The sequence below is a fragment of the Epinephelus moara genome, chromosome 8 (assembly GCF_006386435.1).
Source record: "Epinephelus moara isolate mb chromosome 8, YSFRI_EMoa_1.0, whole genome shotgun sequence".
NCBI lineage: Eukaryota > Metazoa > Chordata > Actinopteri > Perciformes > Serranidae > Epinephelus > Epinephelus moara.
Genome location: NC_065513.1, coordinates 20,348,962 through 20,372,918, shown reverse-complemented (window position 1 = coordinate 20,372,918; position 23,957 = coordinate 20,348,962). Strand labels below are relative to the sequence as shown.

Sequence of the window (23,957 nt, the reverse complement as noted above, 5' to 3'; positions counted from 1 at the left end):
AGAAATAAAAATGCAATGATTCTTTATTTCAGGTGATTATACACTGATGAAAACATAGTTTTGAATATTATATAACAATTTCTAACAATAGATGCCCCTAAATCCTACACAGTGGACCTTTAAGTCTTAGTACAATAACAATACCAACCATTCCCACAGTTTGGATGGTCTCTCTCAGTCTCTCCAGGAGCACAGAGATAACGTAGGGATGGGCTGTTGCTATGGCAGCCAGCAACTCCCTCCCAACTTTAGAGTAAGTTTCTCTGGTAGACACACTCACATAAGATACCTGGAGTGAAAACAATAAAAGAAATGTGAAGAAAACAAGACAGGCACTGTATGTTTTTTAACCAAGGGTCCAGGGTGATAAATCTTTAACCAGTGTTACATAGCCTTCAAACTTTATGTTTTCTTTATGCTACCTTAATATTTTCATATTGATTACCTTGGGTACTCTACATTAAATACACAGTGTCCTAATTCATGTAGTCTATGTATAATATCTAAGTAATACATCAACATTATTCTGCTTCTTTGTTTTATACAGGTCTCTTCTGGTATTTTCTCTCTGCATCTCTTTGTCATACCTGATACATGAGCAGAGTTATGGTTGTGATGAATGCGGGGTCAGAGTGCTGAGTCGGTGTGGCCATGTGTGCCAGTGCGGTGAGGAGGGAGATGCCATCAGAGCTGTTCACTTCACACAGCCAGTGCTCAAACCTCTCCTGGTGCTCTGGGTCTGTAACAGACACATTAAATAAAATATGATGGCGGAAAATGTCAACATCAGACTGAGAAGAAGAACACAACCCATGTTTAAGAACCTGGTTTTAAAATACTTGTGAAATAGATATCAGGGTGTCTACAGACATGTCTGTTGCACTTTAAACCTCAGAGATTCAAATCTAAGACTATTTTATGACATTTAAGGCCTAACATTTATAAATTTGAATTTAAGACATTTCAAGACTTTTGTAGGATTTAAAAGTTGATATTTTGTGCAGGTTAAGAATGTATACTGGTACCTCTAAGAGCCTGAATGCATGAGCGTGTGTCACTAGCAGCGCCAAGTGTCTCCAGTCCTGCTGTTTCTGCACACTGCATAGCATAAAGTACCCTCCACAGCATAGAGCTGGACAGAGTCCCATACGGCATCTCGGACATAAACAGCCAAATGCCCAACCTGTAAGAGAGGACCACAAAAAAATAAGTGTGAAGCCCATAAAATAAAATAAAACATCCAGGTGATAAAAACTTGAGGCCAGTTCCTCACCTTTTGTTCCTGAGTACATGTAAAACAGCTCTGAGGAAGAGACTGTCATATTCCAGTTGCAGTTTGTCCAAAGACAGAGAGTGTCCATGAGATCCATCAGCACCAGTTATACTCACATACTGGGCCCAGTGATCGCTGACATAACACACTGTCATTCTGAGGTAAAAGAGAAAAGACAACATTTTGCATATTTGATGTTACATACTGCATATATGTATAATTCTACTGTATATTGCTGGTGCACTGACCGTATGATGTGTCCTATTCGTTTAACTAGCTGTCTGTATCGTGCCCTGTTGTAGGTTTGTAGTCCAAGAGCAAGAATTTCAATGAGCGAGGAGGCAAAAGCAAAAACACGCATCATCTTCTGACTGGAACAGGCCTGGGGTTCATACACACCTGGAAGGACAGTGGTGTGTCAGCTCATTCAGTTCATGAGTGATACAAACCAACAGACAGAAGGACAGATACACTCCTTTACCCTGCTTGCTCATCCCCAGCATGTGTGAATAGAGCTGCTGGAACGGGAACTGGGTCAGCAGGGAGATCAGATCCTCCTCACAGAGCAACAACCAGCTGCTGTCTGGGTCCTCATCCTAAACACAGAAGAGAGGGCAATGCAGTTAGAAGGTAAGTGACCAAATAATGCACATTTTAAAGAAAATAAATCATGACAGTCTCTATTTTACACTTGTTTAAATGGGTTCCTGATCTGGGCAAGGCCCTCTAGCTCCTTTTTGGTCAGTTAATTAGGTTTTACTCTCAAGGCACAGCCAGAGGGAGGGAGGATTTACCGGTCCATCTATTTTCCTATCCTCACTCATGAGCTTTGGATAGTGACAGAAAGAATGAGATTGCAGATGTAAGTGGCCGAAATCAGCTTCCTCCGCAGGGTGGCTGGGCTCAGTCTTAGAGATAGGGTGAGGAGCTCAGACAACTGGAGGGAGCTGGAGCAGAGCCACAGGCGCCTTTGCATCAAAAGGGGCCAGCTGAGATGGTCTGGGCATCTGATCAGGATGCCTCCTGAGGTTTTCAGGGCATGACCAACTAGTAGTAAGCCCCAAGGTAGACTCAGAACATGCTGGAGGGATTCCCAAGCAGGTGCTGGAAAGCACTGCTTGGGAGAGGAACATCTGGAGTACTTTGCTCAGCCTGCTGCCCTTGCGACTTGACTCTGGATAAGCGGATTAAAATGGATAGATGGATTAAAAGGGTTCTATCACGTTGTTCCTTATTTTTGGTCATATATTCAATATTTCAATCTCAAATATTCATATTACACATGGCCAAAGTTTCAATTAATGAGGTAATCTTAATACATTAAATGTAAACGTAAACATGTTTCAGTAGAAACCCAAAATACAAGCATGATCCTGAAAATGAGCTCCTTTAAGCCAACTGATTTTTTAAGGCAGGAAGCAAATGTGGGGGCACTTATGAAAGTTAAAAAAATACATAGTGTCTTAAAATGTTACTATTTTGCAAAATATTATGTTCCTTGGAGGCTCTCAAAACAGAGTGGTTCCTAAGCAACACATTAGTACTGGCAGCCGACGTCGTTTTAAGGCAGCAGACTGATATTTAAACAGCCAAAGGTGCTTATTTGGCACCTTTTTCACAACAGCCTTGACGTGACTCAACAGAACAGAACAAATTCATCAGACACAAACCTCAGAGACATATCACTTTTTCTTGAGAGACACAGACTGGACACTTTTTTAACACAACAACATCACAAACAGAGATGGAAAACAAAAACAGGTACTGTTTTTACCAGAAAAATAATACTTGCTTGATAATAAAGTTGTCAACTTATTTTTCCACGCAATTGAGTAGAAAAAACATAGATTGATCATTTGTGTTTCATTTTTACTGACAAATTTAATTTTTATTATCATCATCCCATACATACACACCCCTGAAATTGTCCAACGTAAGAACTTAGCCCCATTTTTTAGGATTATTCTTTGTTTTCGAACTCTGCTGTGTTTTGTTTCTTTTGTCAAAATGCAGTCACTGGCTCCTTACACATACCTCCTCTCCCCCTTCATCCACTAGCGTCCAGTTGCCAGACTCGGGTCCAGAAGCTGCTGAGCTCTGGCTCTCACATGGCTTCAGATGTCCCAGAAACTCTGCACGGTGTCTGAGTCAAAACAAAGAAAACACTGCTTAGAGATGTGAGATTGTTAGACCCTGAAAGGATGACCTGGACCACCCAAAGACATAGTCAGTGGGGGAGAAAGACTGATTACTGAAGGGCTCTGATATTTACCTGGCAGGCGACATTAGAACGGCCAGAGCTTGCATAAAGTGCTGCACTCCACTGGTGTTTCCCCAAACTTGGATCTGAGGCAGATATTGGCAAGAAAACTCTAGTCAGTATGTACAACCACTGGCATTGCAACAATCAAAGAAAAACCGTCCCTAACTAACCTGAAGGAAGGGTGCAGCCCACTTGCCAACCCCGGCGGGACAGCACAAAAGATGGCACAGCAGGTACAGATGCTCTCCTGACCCTCCAACATGCAGCAGGACCGCCACCTGGAGAGTGGACCAGAACCATGAGGAGAAACACAACAACAAAACACCTCATCCAATGGCACATGGAGTGAGAAAAGTGGTTCAGTGTTTGTGTGTGTGTACCAATCTTTCCAGCCAGTGATGGATGTCTGTCTGGAACTGTGTGTCATCCAAGACTCTGCGAGTGAAACTAAACAGGACACTGACTGCCTCTTTCAAGGGCTGGAGAGAACAAGGCTGCGTTTGACTGCCAGAACAATCTGATAACAAAAACAAACACAAAGCTGTTGTCTGGTTTGAACTTAACATCAGAGGCGTGTTTTAATGGGCACTTAAAGTAGAATTTACAAGTCTTTCACCTTTTAGCAGACGATACAAGTAAGATTCCACCTGGAGGCGTGACAGAAGAGCCGTGTAGGCATGTAGCGCCACTTTCTGATGAAGCAGCTCACTGCGAGCTTCAAACAGTCTCCTCAGCTCAGCCAGCACACTCTGACTGAACTCTGCCTGCTGGAAGCGGTGGTACCCACACACCTTAGACTGATCTGCACACACACCCTGTAGGGAGAAACATTACAGTGTCATTTCAGCAGAATACCATTGGTTTATATCCTTCTCTTCACATGATAGTTCTGCTTTCTGTTTTAACTACCACACCTGAAGTGTGAGCTGTTCATCTCTGAAGCTCCAGAGACGATTCTGAGTGCTCTTGCAGTCAGAGGACTGTGTATGTAGCTGCGTGTGTGACTGGGTCAGCTGTCTGCGGCAGCGCCAGTAGTTCTGCAGCAGTTCAGTCAGTTCATGGTTCTCCTGACGGGCCAGAGCACAGAACTGGGCCGCGCACACTTCAACACCCTCTAGCCAAGCTCGCAAACCTCCACCGGGCTCCCACACACTCAGCTGCTCGAGTGAGAACGGCTGCAGAGGAAAAACATGAAGCGACAGAGGTTATTTCACATGTCAAGGCATGTGTTTATGTGAGGATGCAATAAATTTAGTCACTTAATATCTATGTTATTATCTGGGTCTGGGCAATATTGACAAATCAAATATCACAATATTTTGAATGAATACTTTAATATTTATATATTGTTGGTGGATGATGATTTTTTTTCTTTTCTTTTTCTTTTTTTTAAAAAATGAAATCACACCAGAACAGTCTAACAAGTCACAGTCACTTTAAAAACATAAATTCAACTTATATCATCACAATGCAATATGGCTAGACATGATATGCACTTTTGGTGGATAAAACATTATGCCAGAAATATCTGCAATGAATGATATTATTGACATTTTCGAACCATTTTATGCCACTGACATAATGATAATATGATAGCATAATCCTGCAAGTGGACTAAGAGCAATGGACTTTTACTTGTTAAGAATATTCAAACACTGTAACTGCAAAGTTAAAAGAATGTCAAAATATCCTCAATAACTAAAATGCAAATAAATGGCATGGCTAAGCATGATTTCTTTATGCTCATTTGGCTTAGGCACTATGCCAGAGTCTTATAATGGCAAGAAAAACCCTGCTGTTTACTCTGGCATCAGGTTGGCTAAACGTTTGGCGATATTCTTATGTAAACAAGCACAAATGTAAACTCAAGGGCAATATTTTACGATAGATGGACATACCCTCCATAATTTATGTTCACCTCAATAAATTGGTAACTTTAGGGCTGTCACAAATTATTGTGACAGGTCTAAATGCAATAACCATAAAACTATTAGCTGTTCTGTTGATATTGTGTGAAACTGCAGACTGAATGTGCAGACAGATTGAAAAATCTCCTGAAATGGTGAAGTCATGTGCAACTAGACAACAATTACATACTTAATCTGCTTGTGATGGCTTGTAAACGCTATTGTGCCATCACCATTACATTCTAAATCTTCCAGAAACACCAAGAGTCAAATTATTATGCATGGACTCTTAAATGCTGTCTTAAACAAACTGACTCGTGTGAAATAAATACTGTATTTAAACCCACTCAGTCTTTATCCAACTGTACTTCTTATCTAAGTTATTGATATGCGTCTGAGATTACCTGAATTTCAGGAGCTGTTTTGGGTAACTCTGGGTAGAGTTTGCTTCTGAAAAGGTCAGCTACAGACTCCACAGGCTGCAAACTTGGAGGGGAAGATTCCTGCTCAGGAAGTGCCAACACTGCAGGCCCCTTTTCTCTGTTCTGCACAGCCTCCTCACAGAGCTGCATCATGGAGCCTTCTTCTAATGTTGGGAGAGAAGGGTAGAGTGCGGGGGCACTTGGAGCATTTGAGATCTGAAACTGAGTTGAAACACAAGGCTGATTCCATGACTGTGTGTCTTTTTCCAATTCAGTAGTCGGTGCTGCAACTTTAAGCTCGGCCCCCTGAGCTGCCACTCCACTATCCTCTTCTTCCTCCTTTTTTGACTCTGTCAGATGCACTGTAACCTGTGATGTCGACTGTAAAGTCTTAGGTAGCACTAATGTGGGTAACGTTTGTGATGAAGATGTCTGTTGTTTCTCAGAGGGCAGATCAGAGGGCTGTGCTGTGGTCTCAGGGGGCTGAACAGGGTCCCGTTGCTCCTCCACTGGCTCCTGATACGGCAGGCTGAGGGGGATGTCGGTGAAGCCAGAGGTGGAGGCCTCATCACTGACAGCTGAGGGAGCTGTGGCTCTTTTGTCTTCCTCTGCCTGTTTCTGCTTCCTGACCGTCTGAAACGCAAAACAACAAACAAAGCGATAAAATCAATTTTTCATAGTTAACAGCTCAGCCTGTGCCGTAGTGTTTTCCATGTGACAAAGGCCTTGTGACTAAAGAGAAAACATAGATATTTGTTGGTTTTGGACATGGTCCTTTGTGTGAAGTTTCCCAGTTTCTTCCCACTTACAATATATAATATATTGTATCATATTTATAATATACAATACATAATACGAAGTTGGCCACTAAAAAGCTCATAGTTGTGAAAAGGAGTGTGTTTATAACTGCCTCAAGATCAGTACTTGTTGTCAGACCGTCAACCTGTAACCTCAAAAGAAGTGTGACTATGAAGGATTTGTTTATTCACCTGAGATTTTCCACTGGTTTTTGTCTTGGTCTTCCTTGGTCTTACAGCCTCCATCTTTAGTGTCTGCTCAGATCACAATGACATACAGCTCATCAAGATGTCACCTGGTGGAAACGAGGCTGACCAGCAGACCACGAGCACTCCTCATACGTACACTGGATCCACACAAACAGCAACCATTAGCTGGAATAGCTAGCGAAGTCTATCCTCTGATAAGCAGCTAGTGGGTGGCTGTGCTGTCAAGATAAACACTTGTCACGGATTGTAAACAAAACACTCTTGCATGGCCCGTTGAGAAAAGCCTCTGTCGGAGGACAGCAAGGTAACACCTAGCATGTCTCTTAGCGTGGACAGAGAGGACATTTTTGGAAAACAAAACCAGTCCTTGTTGATTAAACTCCACCGAGCTACACAACTGAAGACGCTTTACCAAGGCTAAGCTAAGCTAACGCGTAGCTACTAGCTCGTTACGCTGTCTTACTCCTCTATAATCTGTTCACCAGCGACCTTGAGGTCTCCACATTGTTGTTCACATTATCAAAACAAGATTTCAACACGTCGAGCCGAGTGACAGGCGGAGGTAGCCCCGTCCGCTGGTCAGCTGTCATTTGTTTTGTCTGTTCCAGGAACTCCGCAATTACAATCTTTGATCACGTGACTACTCCACCTCTGTACGGAAAGCCAGAGAGGCCAAACTACATTTTCCGTAAACACACCCAAGTCACACTGGCAGTTTTCTGAAATGTACTGATGTCACAGATGATTTCCACTCATTAACTGCTGCATATAATATGATTCAGGAAGTCATACGCATTCATGAAGAAACAGATTTTATAAAAAAGAATACAAAACAAACAAAAACAAATACAGTCTTCCCTAGTTCAGAGTTGGTATAATGAACCTAAAAAAAACCTTTGATCTGGTGTCAGAGTTGTTCACTCTGTTTTCAACTATGGTAATTATGCAAGAAAAATAGACTAACCCACAACTCCAAAAGTAATGTGATTACATTGCAATTAATAATTTATCAATCATGTAAGGGTGAAGTCAGGTAATGTGGGACACTTCTGGGTATATTACCAACTACCAATTAAGACTACCTTAAGTTTTACTTTTAAAAGTTGTTATGTACCTCTATTATATATCTGTAAAGAAAATATGTTATCATGTAAAATAATTTAGAAACTTTGGACCTTAAAAGACATCAAGAACCTCTACCTCACTGCGATGATATGTTCAGGTGAAAGGGGACATCTGATAAGGTAAAATGGGACAGATATGTTTGTATATATGATTAAATCAATGTATCAGTTCAGTCATTAATTCAATAAATCATCAACTATTTATTAAAAAAGATTGTCCAACTTTTCTGCCACATTTTCTCTGTTCTTTCGCTGCCTGTGTCCTTGGTGCTGTATTGTCTACAATGGACATGCGTGTGTGTCGCTTGCATGTAACATTGATGGGTGACATGGACTTACTGTATCATCTTTAATATTTTTAAGTGATAGAAATAGGCTACTAAAAATGTCGCCCGAAAATGGTAGCCTAAAAACACGCTGGTTTCACTTAAGAAAAATGTCCTATTTTACCTGAATGCATTAACTCCTCACTCAAAACCCTCTCCCATAAAATGTTAAGTATATTGTAAAAAAAGGTTTTCATTGTAAGTAAAACAACTAATAAAATGCAGCATCCTACAACCATTGTTGTTGTTGTAATTTTACTGTTTTAACTGCAGCATTCTTGCAGAAAATCACCAGTAATTTTTTTACTCTTTGCTCTGCCTTATCTCAAAGCAATAAAAATTGTTTCATGAAAAGGACATTTGTTGAAACAATGCAATAATATATTCAGCGACTTACTGCTAATATTTAAAGAGCCCAAGATGTACAACCTTATTTGTCCCATTTTAACTGATATCTCAAATAACCTGACTTTACTCTAGCTTAATAAGTTGCACTTTTAAAAGTTTCTTACCATTTCCAGAAGTGTTCTCAATGCATGCACAGGCAGGCCATGATTCACAGAAAAATATTTATTTACAAATGTATATTACAGTGATCTTAAAAAAACATCTTCCCTTTAAAATGCATTTACTGGCACCTCTCAACTAGACACCAAAACGATAATCAAATGCTCTATCCTGTTTGCATTTTATGACAAGGAACACAGTAAGTGCTGGTTCATAGCTGCAGTTGGTGTTACCAGCCATTTCCTATCTGACATTATCAAATGAATGTGTGTCACAATCACAACAGACTCTCTGTCTCATAGCATCCAGCCAACACGTCATCACACATGTCACACAGTCAGTGAGTGAGTGAGTGAATCGCCCTGACACACAGTTCTATTTAGGAACTGGAGACACCAGATGACATGCTAGACAGAGAGGGAGAAAGAGAAAGAGAGAGAGAGTGAGGCATGGAGAAGTACTGAGTGCTCTGGTAGATGACACAGCTCACTGGCTAAATATAGCTTCTTAAAACCTCTATATTTTAAGTTACAGGTGAAATTGTGTATCATAACACTTTTATAATGCACAACATAATTGAACATATACATAAGCTAAGGCAGTGATGTAGGGAGCTCTTCATACAAAAATAATAAACTACATTTTCTACAAATGGATTTAAAGTATCACTTCACCCACAAAATCCTCAGCTGTATCTCAGTAAGTCATGCTGTGTTGAATTTGTGAAGAAGACTTTGTTTTTCTCTTGTGCCTCCGCGGAAAAAGGTGAACATATTGATTTATTGGGGACCACATTAAACAACAGCAAAACTATATCAAAACATCTGATTACAAACTCTCACATAACTCGTGCAGTATAATCCTCAAGTCTCATTCAACCAGTCTTATGCTCAGTACTTCCCAAACACAAGCATCTGTGAACTGCACTTAACTGAAAGTGAAACTTATATATCCTGCCTTTAAATCCAGACTCCAATACTAAGGTACTGAGCACACACCTGGATAAATAAGATGTGGGCCCCTTTTAATCTGAGATCTTGCTCTAAAGCAACATCCCTCCTTTACGCTGCCTTGTTTTTTCCCCCACAATAACAGTGGCATAACATGGCAATAGGAATCATTTACTGTCCCTGTTATATGGTGACTGATCTCTTCCTCTGCTCGGAGGGTGAGGGGCTCCTGGACCTCTTTGTCTCCCCAATCTGAGGTCATTTTTGGCTGCTGTTCTTTTTCTTTGCGTCAGCTGCTAACTGCTTTTTAAATCTCCCCGGGCAGTGGGTCATGAATATAACACATTGCCATCTATTGTCCTGTCCTGCCAGCTGTCCCTTTTACACAGATGTCAAATTGGCGCTGTTACTATCTCCACTGCCGGCTTAAATGTGGTCCCTTGCCAATCAATAAATCAAAATGTTTCACCGTTTTCCGTGGAGGCATGAGAGAAAAACAATGTTCTTTTTAACGCATTCAAGGTAACAGGGCATGACTAACTGATTTACAAATGGTCATTTTGTGGGTGAAGTCTTCCTTTAAATCATTTGAAAACAGTATTTCTTGTGGTTAAAGTTGTAAATACATTACACATACAGTACCTTTAAGGCTCATTCATATAGACACAAACCATGTTAATAAAGTTAGATCATAATTACTACACAATATTTGTAACTCTCATGATGACTCTGATGTTTACGGACAACCTAAAGACTATGACTATGATATGCTCTGTTCTCCCAGGCAGATGTCAGATCTCCAGTTTAAGCTCATTAACAGAGTCAATTGATGTCCATCCTCTACCTTCTGCTTCAGTCTATTCAAAGCCATTTAAAAGGCACATAAGTCTGCTGAGAGCACGGTGAAGGAATGTTAGGAGGGCATATATTTACCAGAGGTTTGACACACTGTTTGTTTTGTGCTTTTATGGAGGGTTGCTGATGGACTGCAGGGTGGGGTTATCTGGACTCCTGTGTTCTGGCTGTAAAATGTGTGTAAAGGAAGTTGTTCTTGCTTGTATGTGTGACTTGGCGCCTCGCTGAAGGCCTCAGGTGTGTGGTGAATGTATGCCTGACTCAGGGCCAAGCTGAGGATCTCTGTCTTTTCCTTGTAGAAGCGCAGCTCAATGCCTCGACGGCGGGCCAACACCAGCTCCCTCTGCGCCACCTGCAGCTCCTCCCCGAGTAGCCCTGGTGACCTCTGCTCCCGTCCAAGCCAATCCAGAGCCATGCTGCTGCGCATGTACTCATCGAGTCCTCGCTGAGAGTAATAGGAAATCACACTCTGAGGGGAAGGGAAGAACATAAGCAGTCATCAGTATGTAGCAGCTGATGTACTGAAGCTCTGAAAAGTTAGCTGAAACCAGAGATGAAATATGCTCCGGGCAAAACCTGTACCTGCCGAGAGCACTGCCTTTCCCTCAAAGCCTTCAGAGTCCCGTTCCACTGCAACAACTGGAAAATTGTCATCATCTCCTACAGGGAAAGAGAGGGGAGAAAGTGGGTGAGAATGAGACACACATACACAGAAAAAGTCTTGTGCAACTCCTTGAGTAATGACTTGAATAACAAACCCAAACATCCAGCTCTGTGTACGTAGGTTTGACAAAGATAACATATTATTTCTTGAACCAACACCTAAACTGTGGACGATTGGTTTGAAAAGATATTGTAAATCGTCATGCACCAGGTAGGTTTCACCCTGATTATTAAAACACTGTCTGGCTGAACAGCTGCCATGTGTTAAGAGCTAGTGACATTAGTGTTAAACAGAGAAAGTCTATACATTAACTGAGATTGACCTAATGAGACACAGATGGAAAATATGACACGTAAGTTGTCCGGGGTTAAAGTCCATAAAATGTGCATCTGCCCTGTGCTACTTGTTTAAGCTTCTGCATGACTAAACTATCCAACACCTCCAGCATGGACTGCAATGTATAAATGATCCTAAGCCGTGACAGCTGCACACCTCCTGGTTGATGCTGTGTGCGCAGAGATTTGAATGCATGTGTGTGAATACGTTTAATTATCTGTGCATGTACATGTGCGAACGTATGGACGTGTGTGTATTACTTGGAAGCTCTTGATCTCTAAGAGCCGGGGAATGATAATGAACCCATTTCCTGCTGCTAATAACCCTCTGTCTGCAGACGTCTGCTTATTTACACAAAGGTAGAAATATTAGGTGTTTCATACCGTGAGTCCTGTCTGACTGAGAGCGAGATGAAAAGGGAATAAATTAGCAAAAACATACTAGAGTGGTAGTGATAGCAAAGGGGGGTGAAATTACCACCCAGTGGTTATGAGTCTTGTTATATTTGGCATAATAATTCCTAATTATGTATAAATGATAATGCTCTAATTTGTGGTTCAATTATAAATGCATTATTTAAGATCACTTAGCAGACGAGTACCCCTTTACAGTCCCTGAATCCTTTGAAGTAAATCTTTCACACATCTACTGCATGATTTATGATCCCAGCTACAAGAAAAATACACTTTGCAAAATACACGTTACCTGGAACTCCAGCATGGTCCTTCCTATGTAGGAGTGGAGCAGCAAACTGTAGGTTCCTATACTGGTGCTTGAGTCACAAGCATCTTCTATAGAGACCTACAAAAAAAAGCACATGTATTAATTTTTATCGCAAAAGCTTTAGTGGGTAAGTTACTATAGTAAATTTCCAGTTTACTGACATATTACTCCAGTGGCTATAACCCTAGGTCATCAGAAAGAAATCTCCTCATGGTCCCAAACACCTGAACACTCTGCCTTTTCCTTTCATGCACCATTAACTTGGAATAAGATGAAAAGCATGCTAAATATGGAAACTTTACCTGTTCTTGAAACATTTGAAAGTATTTTTAAATCAACTTTTACGGAACAATGTTACTACTTTTAATAAATGTCATTATTTGCCACAATTCTTTTTAGCCCCTGATCCCTAAACATTTTGTATCTGTTGTTGTGTTTTGGTATGTTTTTTGTTATGTTATCTGTCTCATTTTGTAATTAAAACATTTAATGTTGCTGCCCATCTTGACCAGGACTCCCTGGCAGAGGAGATACTGTATCTCAATGGGACCTTTCTGCAGTGGTGGAGGGAGTTTCAGTTCCTTTACTTAACGATTTGAAACCTGGTGTGACATCACTTTTCTTGTGCTGCTAAACCTTTAAACCCTGAGCAAACGGGTGGGATTTTTTTCAAAAACATTGGAGGGAAAAGGCAATGAGCAGCTTGGTAAGAAATGTCCCATAAATTGCAAAAAAATAATTTTAGAATTAGAAAATTACAGGCTATGTATGATTATGATTATTATTACATATTTAAAATTATGTTACAGAATTATTAAATTTTTTAAGCACCTTTTTCAGGTCATTTCCTTGTTTCTTTATTTTTAACTTTATTTCTCTCTCTCTCTCTCTCTCTCTCTCTCTCTCTCTCTCTCTCTTTTTTTTTTTTTTTTTTTACTAATTTTCTCATTTTTTATTTTCTGTTTTTCCTAATGTTTTGCAATTTTTTTCCGGGCCATTTCTTCTTTTGTTGCTCATTGTCTTCTTCCCATGTTTTTGAAAAAAATCAAGCCAATATGCCCAGGTTTCAAAGGGTTAAGTAAAAGTACTTATACCACATTGTGGAAATATTCTGTTACAAGTAGAAGTGCTGCATTGAAAATGTTACTTAAGTAAAAGTAAGTAAGTATAACCAGTAAAATGTACTTAAAGTATTAAAATAAAAGTACCCAATACAGAAAAATCTATAAATAAATAATTAAATACAAATAGAAACCAACACACTCAAAATTATTTAAAAAAAGATAATAAAAAAAAATATAAAATGACTTAAACGTTTATAAAAAATAGTTGCCAATTGATTTTCTGTCAGTTGGTTAATTTATTAATTGATGAATCTTTATAAATACACATGTATTAAGTGTTGGGTAGTTCACTTTCTAACAAAACATCATATTGTAGCCTATAAACTTTTCTAATGTCTTTTGTTATGCAAAAATCTTAATTCCTAAATTAACTACTAACTAAAGTCTTCAGAAAAATGCAGTGAATCAAAAAGACATGAAAAATAAATCCCTCTGAAATGTCACATAGGAAAAGTAGAAGGTGGCATTGAAAAAAGAAAAGACTCAAGTAAAGTAAAAGTACCTTATAGTTGTACTTAATTAGAGTACTTGAGTAAATGTACATAGTTACATTCCACCCCTGCCTTTCTAGTTCTAGACAGGATAAATAAAATACAAATAAATAAAATACAGAGACAACAGTGCAGTCAACATTAATATTGAGGCTAAATTCTTGTAATGAGATGCAACACTGTGTGTTTGCACTGGCTCACACTCACAGCACTGTCTGTGGCCGCCTGCTGCAAACTCTGAGTGATGAACTGAGGGTTGATGCGTCGACACGGCAGCTCGTTCACAAGTGAGTTCATCAGGGCCACGCGAGCTGCATCCCTCCGAGCCTCTGCCTGGGTGTCACACACCTGTGGATGATGGGATGAAGAACATGAAGGGTTAAAAATGTCAAGAAGAGTTCAAACAGAGAGGGGACAAAATGTCAAAATGTGTCACGTCAAATAAAAGTTTCTGAGCTGGCTGATGTGTGTGAGCCTAGGATCAACTAAACTTGAGTCAGTGGGTCTCGTGTGTAAATGCACGTCCACTCTAAGTTACATTATGATGATTTTACACTTCATTACAGCTAATCATGGGATCAGAACTCAACATCACCAGTGAGATTAGAACATTAGAGGCATTCACAGATAACCAATCACATGCCTTCTCTGAGCTTGGGGCTGCTGTCTGGGTCACAATGAGCCCATTGAGAGGCATTGTTTGATTTAAACTGAACGACATTGATTTAAAAAAAATCTTCAAAGTGTGTATGACTGTGTGTTTATCCCCACTGAGGGAAATATATGCTTGTAAGTACTTTCCTCTGAATAAAAACTAATTTGATACAATGGTTATATTTGGTCAGAAAAATAACAGTTTGTAAGAAAACTTGATTTTGGGGCTGTTTTACTTTTTAATTTATTTGTGCTGCTGCAGTTGCCTGGGTTCAGACCTTGGAATCTGCCCACTCCACCATGTTGACTGACAGTCGAAAAGGAGTGTTGACACACTGACAGCTCTGTCTGATATAAGGCAACTGCTGCAGCAAAATAAAGAGAAGCATTTAGATTAAAAAGTATCATTACTATATATGTGTAGTAAGTTAATTTGAAACAGCCATACTAGTCATTTACACAGGATAACAACTGATGTTCTCTGCAGCTGCACTGTCAAGCAGAAACATTACCTGCATCATCTACCTCCAACTTTGTCAGCTTGCCAAACCCTATGGGGGAAGACTGGAGTCATGTTAGGGTTTGAGGAGTAAATATGACCTACAACAGCCTAATTTGTTTCTGCTAAAAACATGCAGCTAAATGCAATTTAGAAATTGTCATGCACATATGGTTTGGAAATGTGCAGAGATACAAATATTTTAGGGAGATGTGAAAGATGTAGTTGTTGCCTAAATAGGATTTGATTTAGAGCTTCAATGTATTCTGGCAGCCACAGAGGACAATGCAAGGAACAGTCATAACGCTAAGTTGATTGGAATACTCTTACATATAGCAAGGACTGTTCTCATATTTTGGATTTCTAAGGACATCCCTGAAATGGACGACTGGTATCCGGAGGTACAGAGAAGAGAATACTCTCTCTGGAAAAGCCGACCTACACCCTTCATGACGATGTTGAGGGATTTATCAAGATATGGAAACCAGTCTTGGACACGGCGGATCCTTCTGGACTGGACTGGTTACACTTAATTAGTAACATTGGAACTTACTACAGCATATCCCAGTGATTTGAATGTATTAGTTCACCATGAGGTGTGTGTGTGTGTGTCTGTTTAATTGTATTGTGTCAAGTGTACGCCCAACTTCACATGAAGGACAGCTAGTGTCTCACTGACACAGCACAGTCATGTCAGATGAACTGTAGTGTAGCTGCAGCTCAGTTGATGATAAACATACCTTATAGTTACCAAAGCAGCTTCCTCCAGGCAGAGTGACATAGCAGACATACGGAGGACCGGGGGACGGTGCAGACTCATACAGCAGCAGGCTCTCTGTCTGGATGGCGGCGTCCCCAACAGAACCATCTGATTCACTGGAGGAACCATTCAACTGAGCTGTCTGCCTCTGCTCCCAGAAGTGATGGAGCATGGCCACCACATTCACTGCACACATGTAATGAAGACAGGTCAAAAATGAAATCTGAAAGTACTGAAAGCATGGCATAACATTAAGTAAACTGTTGGAGGGTATATCAACACATTTCTATCAATCATGATTATGTAAATAATTTCTGCGTTGCCATCAGACGTTTCTTTTAGTCTCACTCTGAGTAAGCCTGTCAGGATATGTGTGAATGTTAACATAAATATTCAAGCCAGGCTTCTTTAAGTCAGCATTCCCAGACAGTGTTTATTTAAATAGAATTAGGAGCTGTAAGTGGCACCCCATAACTTATACATATGTAACCCTTTGAGCTTTTTCTGACCCTGAGACAGGTTTAAAAGTTTCCGGTGTCCTTCGCTGTGTGCCAAACTACTCACTGCAGCTCAGCCTCTGGCAGCAGGGATACTTAGGAGGAATACTTTGCAAGAAATGTGATAAAGTTTTAAGAAATAAATGAATTGCTTGCCTGTTTTTGTATATTTAACATCAGTGGTAGTTTGATTCTGATATCTAAAACAAAGATGTGTCTATGTCATCTTGAAACATTGAGTTTATCACAAAGCATTTACTCACAGTCTGTGGGGCTGGTGTCAGTCTCGCTCTGCGACAGGTATGACATGATGCTCTCCTCCACTTCCGCTTTACTCATACTCATCCAGTGTTTTCTTCCAGAGCTGCCTCACACACAATCTGTTTACTTTTCTCATCAGAACAATCCATCAAAACAGCACTCATGACCCTAGAAATAACCAGCCAGGACGGGAGACATCATGAGGAATAAACTCAAAATCTGGGAGCCCCTCCACTCTCCCTTTCTCCCCTCCTCCTCTCCTGTGTGAACACCCCACTAGGGTTTCTCTTTTGAAGCGGACCACCTTTGTTACCCTCTCTGCCAATTAGCTCAGAGGGCCCCTCACTCTTTCTACACATGCACACACACACAGAGGTGCAGAGCTGGAATGCTGAGCCCCTCCCTTCGGGGCGTGCAGCTGGCTAATCCCTGAACAGAGTCGGACAGTTGAAGACCTGCACAAAGTTGCCAAGTTCAGCCAAAAATGGCATAATTACCACCTTGAGGCACAAGATAATATGACTTGTTCTGTGGAAAGGTATATTACTGGATACTTCTTTTAGTATTAAACACCCTCAGTGCCCAGCTTGTCAGGGACCCAACATGTAGTGTCTTATGATGTGTGGGGGTGGGATACTTTTGACTTCACACTCTAATTCAAGCCCACTGAGCCCAGGGTCTGAGCTCCATTCACCCTCTTCAATATGAATGCCCTTTGTTCAAGTCTGAATTCACCCGCTCGCTCTCTGAAAGCCTCTTACACATAAATGAAGCAAATTCTGAGAACGTTTCTTCGCTCCAAACTCCTCTGCTTTCTCATCTTTTATATGTCATGCCTCACTTGAGTTGTGTCAGTGTGACGGAGCGAAGGGGTCTATTTTATGTTCAAAGTGTTGATGCATTCTGGAGCATTCTTGTGTCAAGTCTCTACTTCTTTTTTGATTGGCTGCTGGGATGGTGGAGGTAGCGATCTATTCAAACTACCATAATAGTTGGGAGACCTTGGAACCATGGGAGTTTAGCATAAAGAAAAGCTCTTCGTGAACTCTGTTTGAATCTTAAATTCACATTAGTCACCCTGACAGCAGTATGCTCACACCTAGCATGAACTTGAAACCACAATATCAAAAGTTACTCAATAGCTTTCATTCTTTTGTAGCCATCTTGGATGCTGATATGAGTATCAGCTAAAAAGAATGTGCTCAGCTGACTAGAGAGCATGTTTGACACAGGTGCATATGATGTCCTGACAGAAAAACATTAATTTTAGATCCGTTAAACTTTTCTTTTGAATAAATCACTCACCTTATTAAGGATGTTTAAATGGTTTAATAGTCAATCATATTGCTTCATTATGAATAGTTGATATTTACATTAGACTGTGCGTTGAACACGATAGGTTACTACAGGTCAAATAGAAAAACAAACACCGTCTTCTTGACAGTGTCATTTGCTGAATACAAAGTTTATTTTCATTTTTCTCTCCAAGAACGGAGCAGTTCAGTTGTTGCAGAAACTCTCTTGTTGAGTTTTTCCATCAGCTATCATGTGTTTTCAGTTCTTCAGATTTAGGAGCAGAGGAACCATGAAGCATGCACATTAACCAAACAACAAGCATGCTGTCATGAATCCTGTCTGTCCATCTCTGCAGTCCCATTTATCCCCAGAAGGAGGCGCCCTCCAAACTAGACTTGATGTTACTTTGGTTCTCTCTCCTAGATTTGGTCACCAAATTGGCTTCTCCCTTCTGCAGACGTCTCCTCTGTGCTGCCTTCTGCTGTTTGGTGAGCTGCCTCCGCACCTTCTGACGGACTATCTCCTGCAGGACACACAAAAACAGCGACAGCAGGTTACTACAGACAAATGGACGCTCTGGCTGTCTCTGGAAGGCAGACACAACATTATGAGGACATGTCTCTGCTACAAGTCACCCTTCACATTCTTTGACGGCTCCATGTGGAAGCTCTTTAGCAACACCTACAGGACATTTCAGTTTTTACCAAAAGTATCAGGATTGCTTCAATGTCTGGTGAAACTTTCAAGTGATCACCTCAGTCAGAATATTTGTATTTTCTAATGGTACTGTATTAGTGTCCCTCACTCTCAACTTGACACTTGCACTAGGGTTTAATCCTGGGAAACAGGACTCCTGGGAGGACACATCCAAACAATTTCCTGTTTCTTGGAAAATATAAAAAAACTAGTCAAACTAGTCACGTTCTAAGTGTAAACCAAACAGGCTGGTATGTACAAAACATACGTATCACTACAGAAATACTAAGTTCTTTACCTTAGTCCTTTAAGTCCTCCTGTGTGGATGCAATGCCCAGAGTCGGCAGGGATATAAAACTCAGTAGCAAAAAAAAAGCTAGCAAAAGTCTTTTTGGCCCACCAAATTTATTTATTTATTGTAGGCTAAGTGAATCAACCACAAGAACCCTACCTTGCTGTTGCTTGGAATATAACCAACAAGTTTTGACTGTAGCTGATGTTACCTTAAAAACAAGTCAATGCCCCTGTATCCCCAGGATAGTGGGCTTCTCTCTTGTCTCACCTTTTAGGAAAAATATTTATCTCTACCTTGTATAATAAACTTAATTGTAGACTCTTGTGTGTCTGTGTTTTACTCACTGGTGGTATTGTAGAGCAGCTGCCTATGCTGCCCATTGTACCCTCACTGTCTGTCCTCGTCCTCCTGTGTTCTGCCACATGTAGAAGACTGTCCGAGTCTCTGCAGGAGAAAACGCGCAGAAAAAAAAAAGGTTAATATGGCACATTTCACAACAAAAACACTAACGGAAATCCACTGTTGGGATGTAATCTGCATGTTTCTAACAATGCTGCTTAATTTGACACAAATGATGATTTATTTAAGTCAAATGTCTCTGAAATGTATTGACTTTTTCTCAAGTTGCCAGGCATTTGTACTGTATCAACAGACCTAAAGTCACTTGTTGGCTCTGTACCACAGCTGCAGGTTGAAACTGATTCAGACTTATCATCCAAACTAATGTGCTTCATTTTGGATACTGGATTATGTTAACTTTCCATTATGTTTACCTGAAGGGTTTGAAGTCTTTGTTGTAGGTAGAGAGGTCTGCCAGCTCTGGACACTCATCCTCTGCCTCATTCAGCTCTTCCTCTAAGTCGTTCTTTGGCTCTTCATCACTGTTAGGAGCAGGCCCTGTCTCAGTCTCTTTTTGTTCTTCCACTTTTTCACTCTCGTTCTCCTCTTCTTGTATGTCTGCATTCGAGTCGCTGACTTTCAGACCTTCCAGTTCCAGCATTGCATGCTTATATTCCTCCATGTCCACACTCTCTTCTTCTTCCACCTCCTCGTCTGTTGTCTCTTCGTCATCATCCTCCTCTTCATTGTCATCATTTTCTCCCTCTGGTCCAGCTGGGTGTAGCAATGCACCATCCCTCTCCATATCTTTGGTAAAGCCGCTGGCTGAGACTTCAACATCGAGAGAGTAAGACCGCCTGCAGGAATGAACAGTGACAACAAAAGATCATGTAAAACTTCACCTCCAAATCACATTCTTAACTACATGTAGAAAATACAATTAATATGTATTTTTTCTACATTTTAGATGTATTCAAATGTTGAACAATGTACAAGCTAATAAATCAAGGTGTTTAATTTTCTAACACAGGGCAGACAAAAAGAGGCGATTTTTCATGGTCATAATAAAAAAAAGTTTATGTTACACATCTAAAAATAGAACCAACACAATTTTTATGGTCTTGCAGGAGCTTTATTGAAACTGAAACTTTAAATATGAGCACTTACCTGATGTCTTTGAAGGTTGGGAAGAGCTCACTCTCATAATTGTATCGTTTGGCAAAGAAATCTCTGATACATTTGACATCCCTGTCAAAATACCTATAAACAAAGTTAGGAAAAGTGAACAACGGATAAATCTTTTTGTTAGTTTTTATTAATTTAAAGTGTTCATTAATTTGCAATTTTATGACAGAAACACCAACCATTCAGCATTAGGATGTGAGGTGGACACCATTTGAGGGAAGTCAATCAGAGTTATGTGGTCCTGGTCGTCCAGCATGAGGTTGAACTCGTTGAAGTCTCCATGAATCAGGCCGTGATTGGCCAGTTTGACTATAAGCTCCATGAACTCATTGTACAGGGCTGGTGGATCCTGCAGCTCATGCACCTGACACCTGAAAGACATCACAAACAATATACACAAACTATTTAAGAAACAGAGAGTAGGAAGAGTGTGCTTTTACTATCACTAATGCAATATATAAATCAAGAAGGAAGAATGGCTTGTTTACTTACAGTGGATATCCATTGATGAGCTCCATCACTACAGCATGTCTGTTGTAGTCCACAGGTTTGGGAACAGGAAAGCCCCGATCATACAATGCCTGAAAAATCAGAAGATGATTTAATGATGCACCAAACAAAATTGGATCCCTGCTGCTCAACTAATAAATTACTGGTGATGTTTTCTTTCTGTTTCACATAGGCTACATACACTTCTCTGATTTGTTCCATTACCTTCATGTAGGCAAACTCCTTCATGGCAGAAAGGCGGGAGAGGTAGAGCCAGGACACGTTCTTCCTGTGTTTGTGGTAATCTCTCTTGTTCTTCAAGTTCCTGAAGGATGTACGACCTAACCTGTGAAGCTTCAGAGCGTACTGCTCGCCACTTGGACTCGCCACAATATATATATCTACAGGGAATGAGCACAAACAAATATTTGTATAAACATGAGAGTTTCTAACCTTTGCTAAGCAGCCTTGAAACCTGTTAGGGAACAGATGTTTACATCAGCACCTGGCGAATCATTACACTGCTGATAAGTAAAAGTGCTGTCTTTTCAAACACTACAGTTAAGCTGGGCATACACTGTATGATTTAAGACAGTTTCTGACCTGATTTTTGAGCAGCAGGACTCGTATAACAGGTGTACAAAATTTCAGGTTACTCTGGTGTCTTTTGCCGTGCAGTGTACGAGGGGAGCGAGGACCAATCGTGGCCTGATCAACTGCTCCTGACTGGCCACCAGACGTTAAGATCAATTTCTGACATTGGTACTGATACTACTAATTTGTACATGTTTGTGTGTGTGTTTTTTAAGCTCTTTACAGGACCTTACTACAAACTGTAACTGTGCTGGCAAACAAACTTCCACCTGCCTCTGAGCATTTCAACAAATCTTTATTGACAATTATCAATAGCCAGAATGATCTGCAGGGGCTGATGGGCTGTTTTATTGTCTATTTTACACATTAAGTGTGAGCCTTCAGACCACGGCCTGACAATCCTACCGTACAGTGTGAGCACATAAATCATGAGCTCTTTGAAAAGGATTCAGTTGTACAGTGGGAGGTGGAATTAAACAACAACATTTCTGAAATCGTTCAGTGTATGCCCAGCTTTCAACAGACCTCTCAGTATTTCTGTTTAGTTATGAGTTAAAAAAACAACAACTTCCATCCTGATTTTCACAGGTTTTTGTGCACGGAAAAAATCAATTACAACAAGGCTTAAAAAAGTTCAATATTATTTGCAATTGTCTGCAATGTTTTAATAATATAATTTCATAACATTTTCTTTTCTTTTATTTTAAGTGGCAGCCCTACCATTTTCAAAACACTGTGTATTTCTCTGGGATGAATTTAAGTTTAAATAGTTTACACCTGACCTGACTTGTGTGAACCATATCATACACTGTACATATTAATAAAGAAAGAACCTGTAACATGCCATTGATTTCACCTGAATCACACATGCCAAACAAGAGGTGGGGATGTGAACGTATACAGACTATGTACTATGAAAGCAACTTTTTTCTTACCTGACTCTTTACCCACACCCATCTGGTTGCCAACTGAAATGACGACTTCTCTGGAGCACAAGGTCTTCAGAGCCAAGTAGTCATATCCTCCGTAGTTCAACCTGTAGCCCTGCACGGCTGAAATCAACAGACACATACCATATTAGAAAAAAACCCCTGAATGCCATGTACCAACTATATCATGACGAGTGAAGCTCATAGTGCATTTGTCTGTGTTTTCTTACTCTTGGTACGTTCATAGGCTACAAGTTTGTGTTTGACAAGCTCTCTGAGGATCTTGTTGCAGCCGCCGTGTCTGAGGCTTGCGATGGAGGACAGCAGACTCACTGGGACAATCTCATGGTTCTTCATCCCCATCTCAACCTGTTGAGGGCAGGTTCACAAGAAAAATCAGATAATAATCCTGAAATTCAGTCCTGTTTGCAGTGACAGTGTTGTAAAGCTGAAAGGTGAACTGACATGAAATGAGCACTGCTTGTTGAGACCATGGTCTGAGATTTTGATGAGATTCCACTCATGCCTGAATTCCTCTACCTGCTTGGTCACTGTGCCCCAATTACAAATATACAGTACCAAAATATGTCATTTTTGTTAGCACCACATTCACACTTAATGTTTCCACATTGATAGATGACGTGTCGTATATATGTTTTATTGATTTACTCAACCCTCAACAATGACGACACTTACGTTATTTCATACACTGCACCGGTGACATATCGTCAAGCAACAGTTTGACAGCCATCTGGCTGATGTATGTACTGTAACGTTAGCCTAGCCTGTAAAGCTAGCCTAGCACAGGCTAACACAGCTGGGACAGAGCAGTTAGCTTAGCTAGCTCGCTACTTACCGCTGTGAGGACCCGGAAGTCATCTCGAGATAAATATCTCAACACAACGACATTCAGCTTCCCCATGTTTTAACCAGATAACAAACAGTAAGTATGTTTAAAATATTATTGCAACTATTTCTCTGGCTCAGTGGTCCACATTCTAGTAAACACACGTGCAAGGCGGAAGTTGGAGGGACGGAGAAACGTCACTTCAGGTTTACGTTCGACGTCATCTTGACGCACCACAATCTGTAATATAATAAATTTAGCACATAGGAATTAAAAAAAAACGTGAGTTAAGAGAGTTTCATCATCAATACCAAATGTAATAAAATGTAATGTAATGAAATGAAATGTAATAATAAAAAGTTTAATAGCATTACATCAGATGTACAGCAATAGACCGTTTACTGCCACCTACTGGTAAAGGGGTGAAATTGAGTAGTGTAGCCGAGCGTCCTGGGTTCGCCAAACTAAATAATTAATAAAACAATAAACGGGACGGAAGACGGTGCAACAGCTCCAGCAGCAACCGCTGCCCATTTATTTTCTGCTCACCAAAACTCTCACACATGTATGTGCTCCCTTACGCAGCAAAATATTAACCCAAAAACTTTTCCTGCCCTACGGCAAATCAAGGGGGACATACAATA

The 23,957-nt window shown here is 40.4% G+C and overlaps 3 protein-coding genes across 4 annotated transcripts in view; all 3 read right to left on the bottom strand.

Annotated features, from left to right (window-relative positions):
- epg5 (ectopic P-granules autophagy protein 5 homolog (C. elegans)) overlaps nt 1–7,501 on the bottom strand; it is a 30,180-nt gene extending 22,679 nt beyond the window's left edge. Inside the window, exons 1-14 of the mRNA XM_050051088.1 lie at nt 6,855–7,501; nt 5,848–6,498; nt 4,451–4,711; nt 4,153–4,351; nt 3,917–4,053; nt 3,707–3,814; nt 3,546–3,619; nt 3,308–3,416; nt 1,755–1,869; nt 1,522–1,672; nt 1,274–1,429; nt 1,026–1,183; nt 588–739; nt 149–289 (exon numbers count right to left, since the gene is read on the bottom strand). Coding sequence (XP_049907045.1) covers nt 149–289; nt 588–739; nt 1,026–1,183; nt 1,274–1,429; nt 1,522–1,672; nt 1,755–1,869; nt 3,308–3,416; nt 3,546–3,619; nt 3,707–3,814; nt 3,917–4,053; nt 4,153–4,351; nt 4,451–4,711; nt 5,848–6,498; nt 6,855–6,908 — 2,466 coding nt within the window. The 5' untranslated portion in view covers nt 6,909–7,501. The remainder of the gene's footprint in view (nt 1–148; nt 290–587; nt 740–1,025; nt 1,184–1,273; nt 1,430–1,521; nt 1,673–1,754; nt 1,870–3,307; nt 3,417–3,545; nt 3,620–3,706; nt 3,815–3,916; nt 4,054–4,152; nt 4,352–4,450; nt 4,712–5,847; nt 6,499–6,854) is intronic.
- A 1,388-nt stretch (nt 7,502–8,889) lies between these two features.
- LOC126394343 (protein limb expression 1-like) lies at nt 8,890–16,903 on the bottom strand. 2 transcript variants are annotated; one of them, XM_050051108.1, is made up of 6 exons: nt 16,646–16,903; nt 15,866–16,071; nt 14,174–14,320; nt 12,340–12,435; nt 11,217–11,294; nt 8,890–11,103 (listed from the first exon to the last, which is right to left on the bottom strand). In XM_050051108.1, exons 1-6 carry the CDS (start codon nt 16,725–16,727, stop codon nt 10,693–10,695), a joined length of 1,020 nt encoding a protein of 339 aa, XP_049907065.1. In that variant the 5' UTR covers nt 16,728–16,903; the 3' UTR covers nt 8,890–10,692. The 2 variants fall into 2 exon arrangements, with proteins under 2 accessions (XP_049907065.1, XP_049907066.1); XM_050051109.1 differs by having other exon boundaries at nt 14,180–14,320.
- A 1,046-nt stretch (nt 16,904–17,949) lies between these two features.
- On the bottom strand, nt 17,950–23,498 carry riok2 (RIO kinase 2 (yeast)). The gene is made up of 10 exons (XM_050051098.1): nt 23,323–23,498; nt 22,697–22,835; nt 22,473–22,589; nt 21,169–21,344; nt 20,947–21,035; nt 20,634–20,825; nt 20,437–20,529; nt 19,704–20,126; nt 19,275–19,374; nt 17,950–18,462 (listed from the first exon to the last, which is right to left on the bottom strand). The coding sequence occupies exons 1-10, from the start codon at nt 23,386–23,388 to the stop codon at nt 18,301–18,303; spliced, it is 1,557 nt and encodes a 518-aa protein (XP_049907055.1). The 5' UTR covers nt 23,389–23,498; the 3' UTR covers nt 17,950–18,300.
- Between the last annotated feature and the right edge of the window lie 459 nt (nt 23,499–23,957).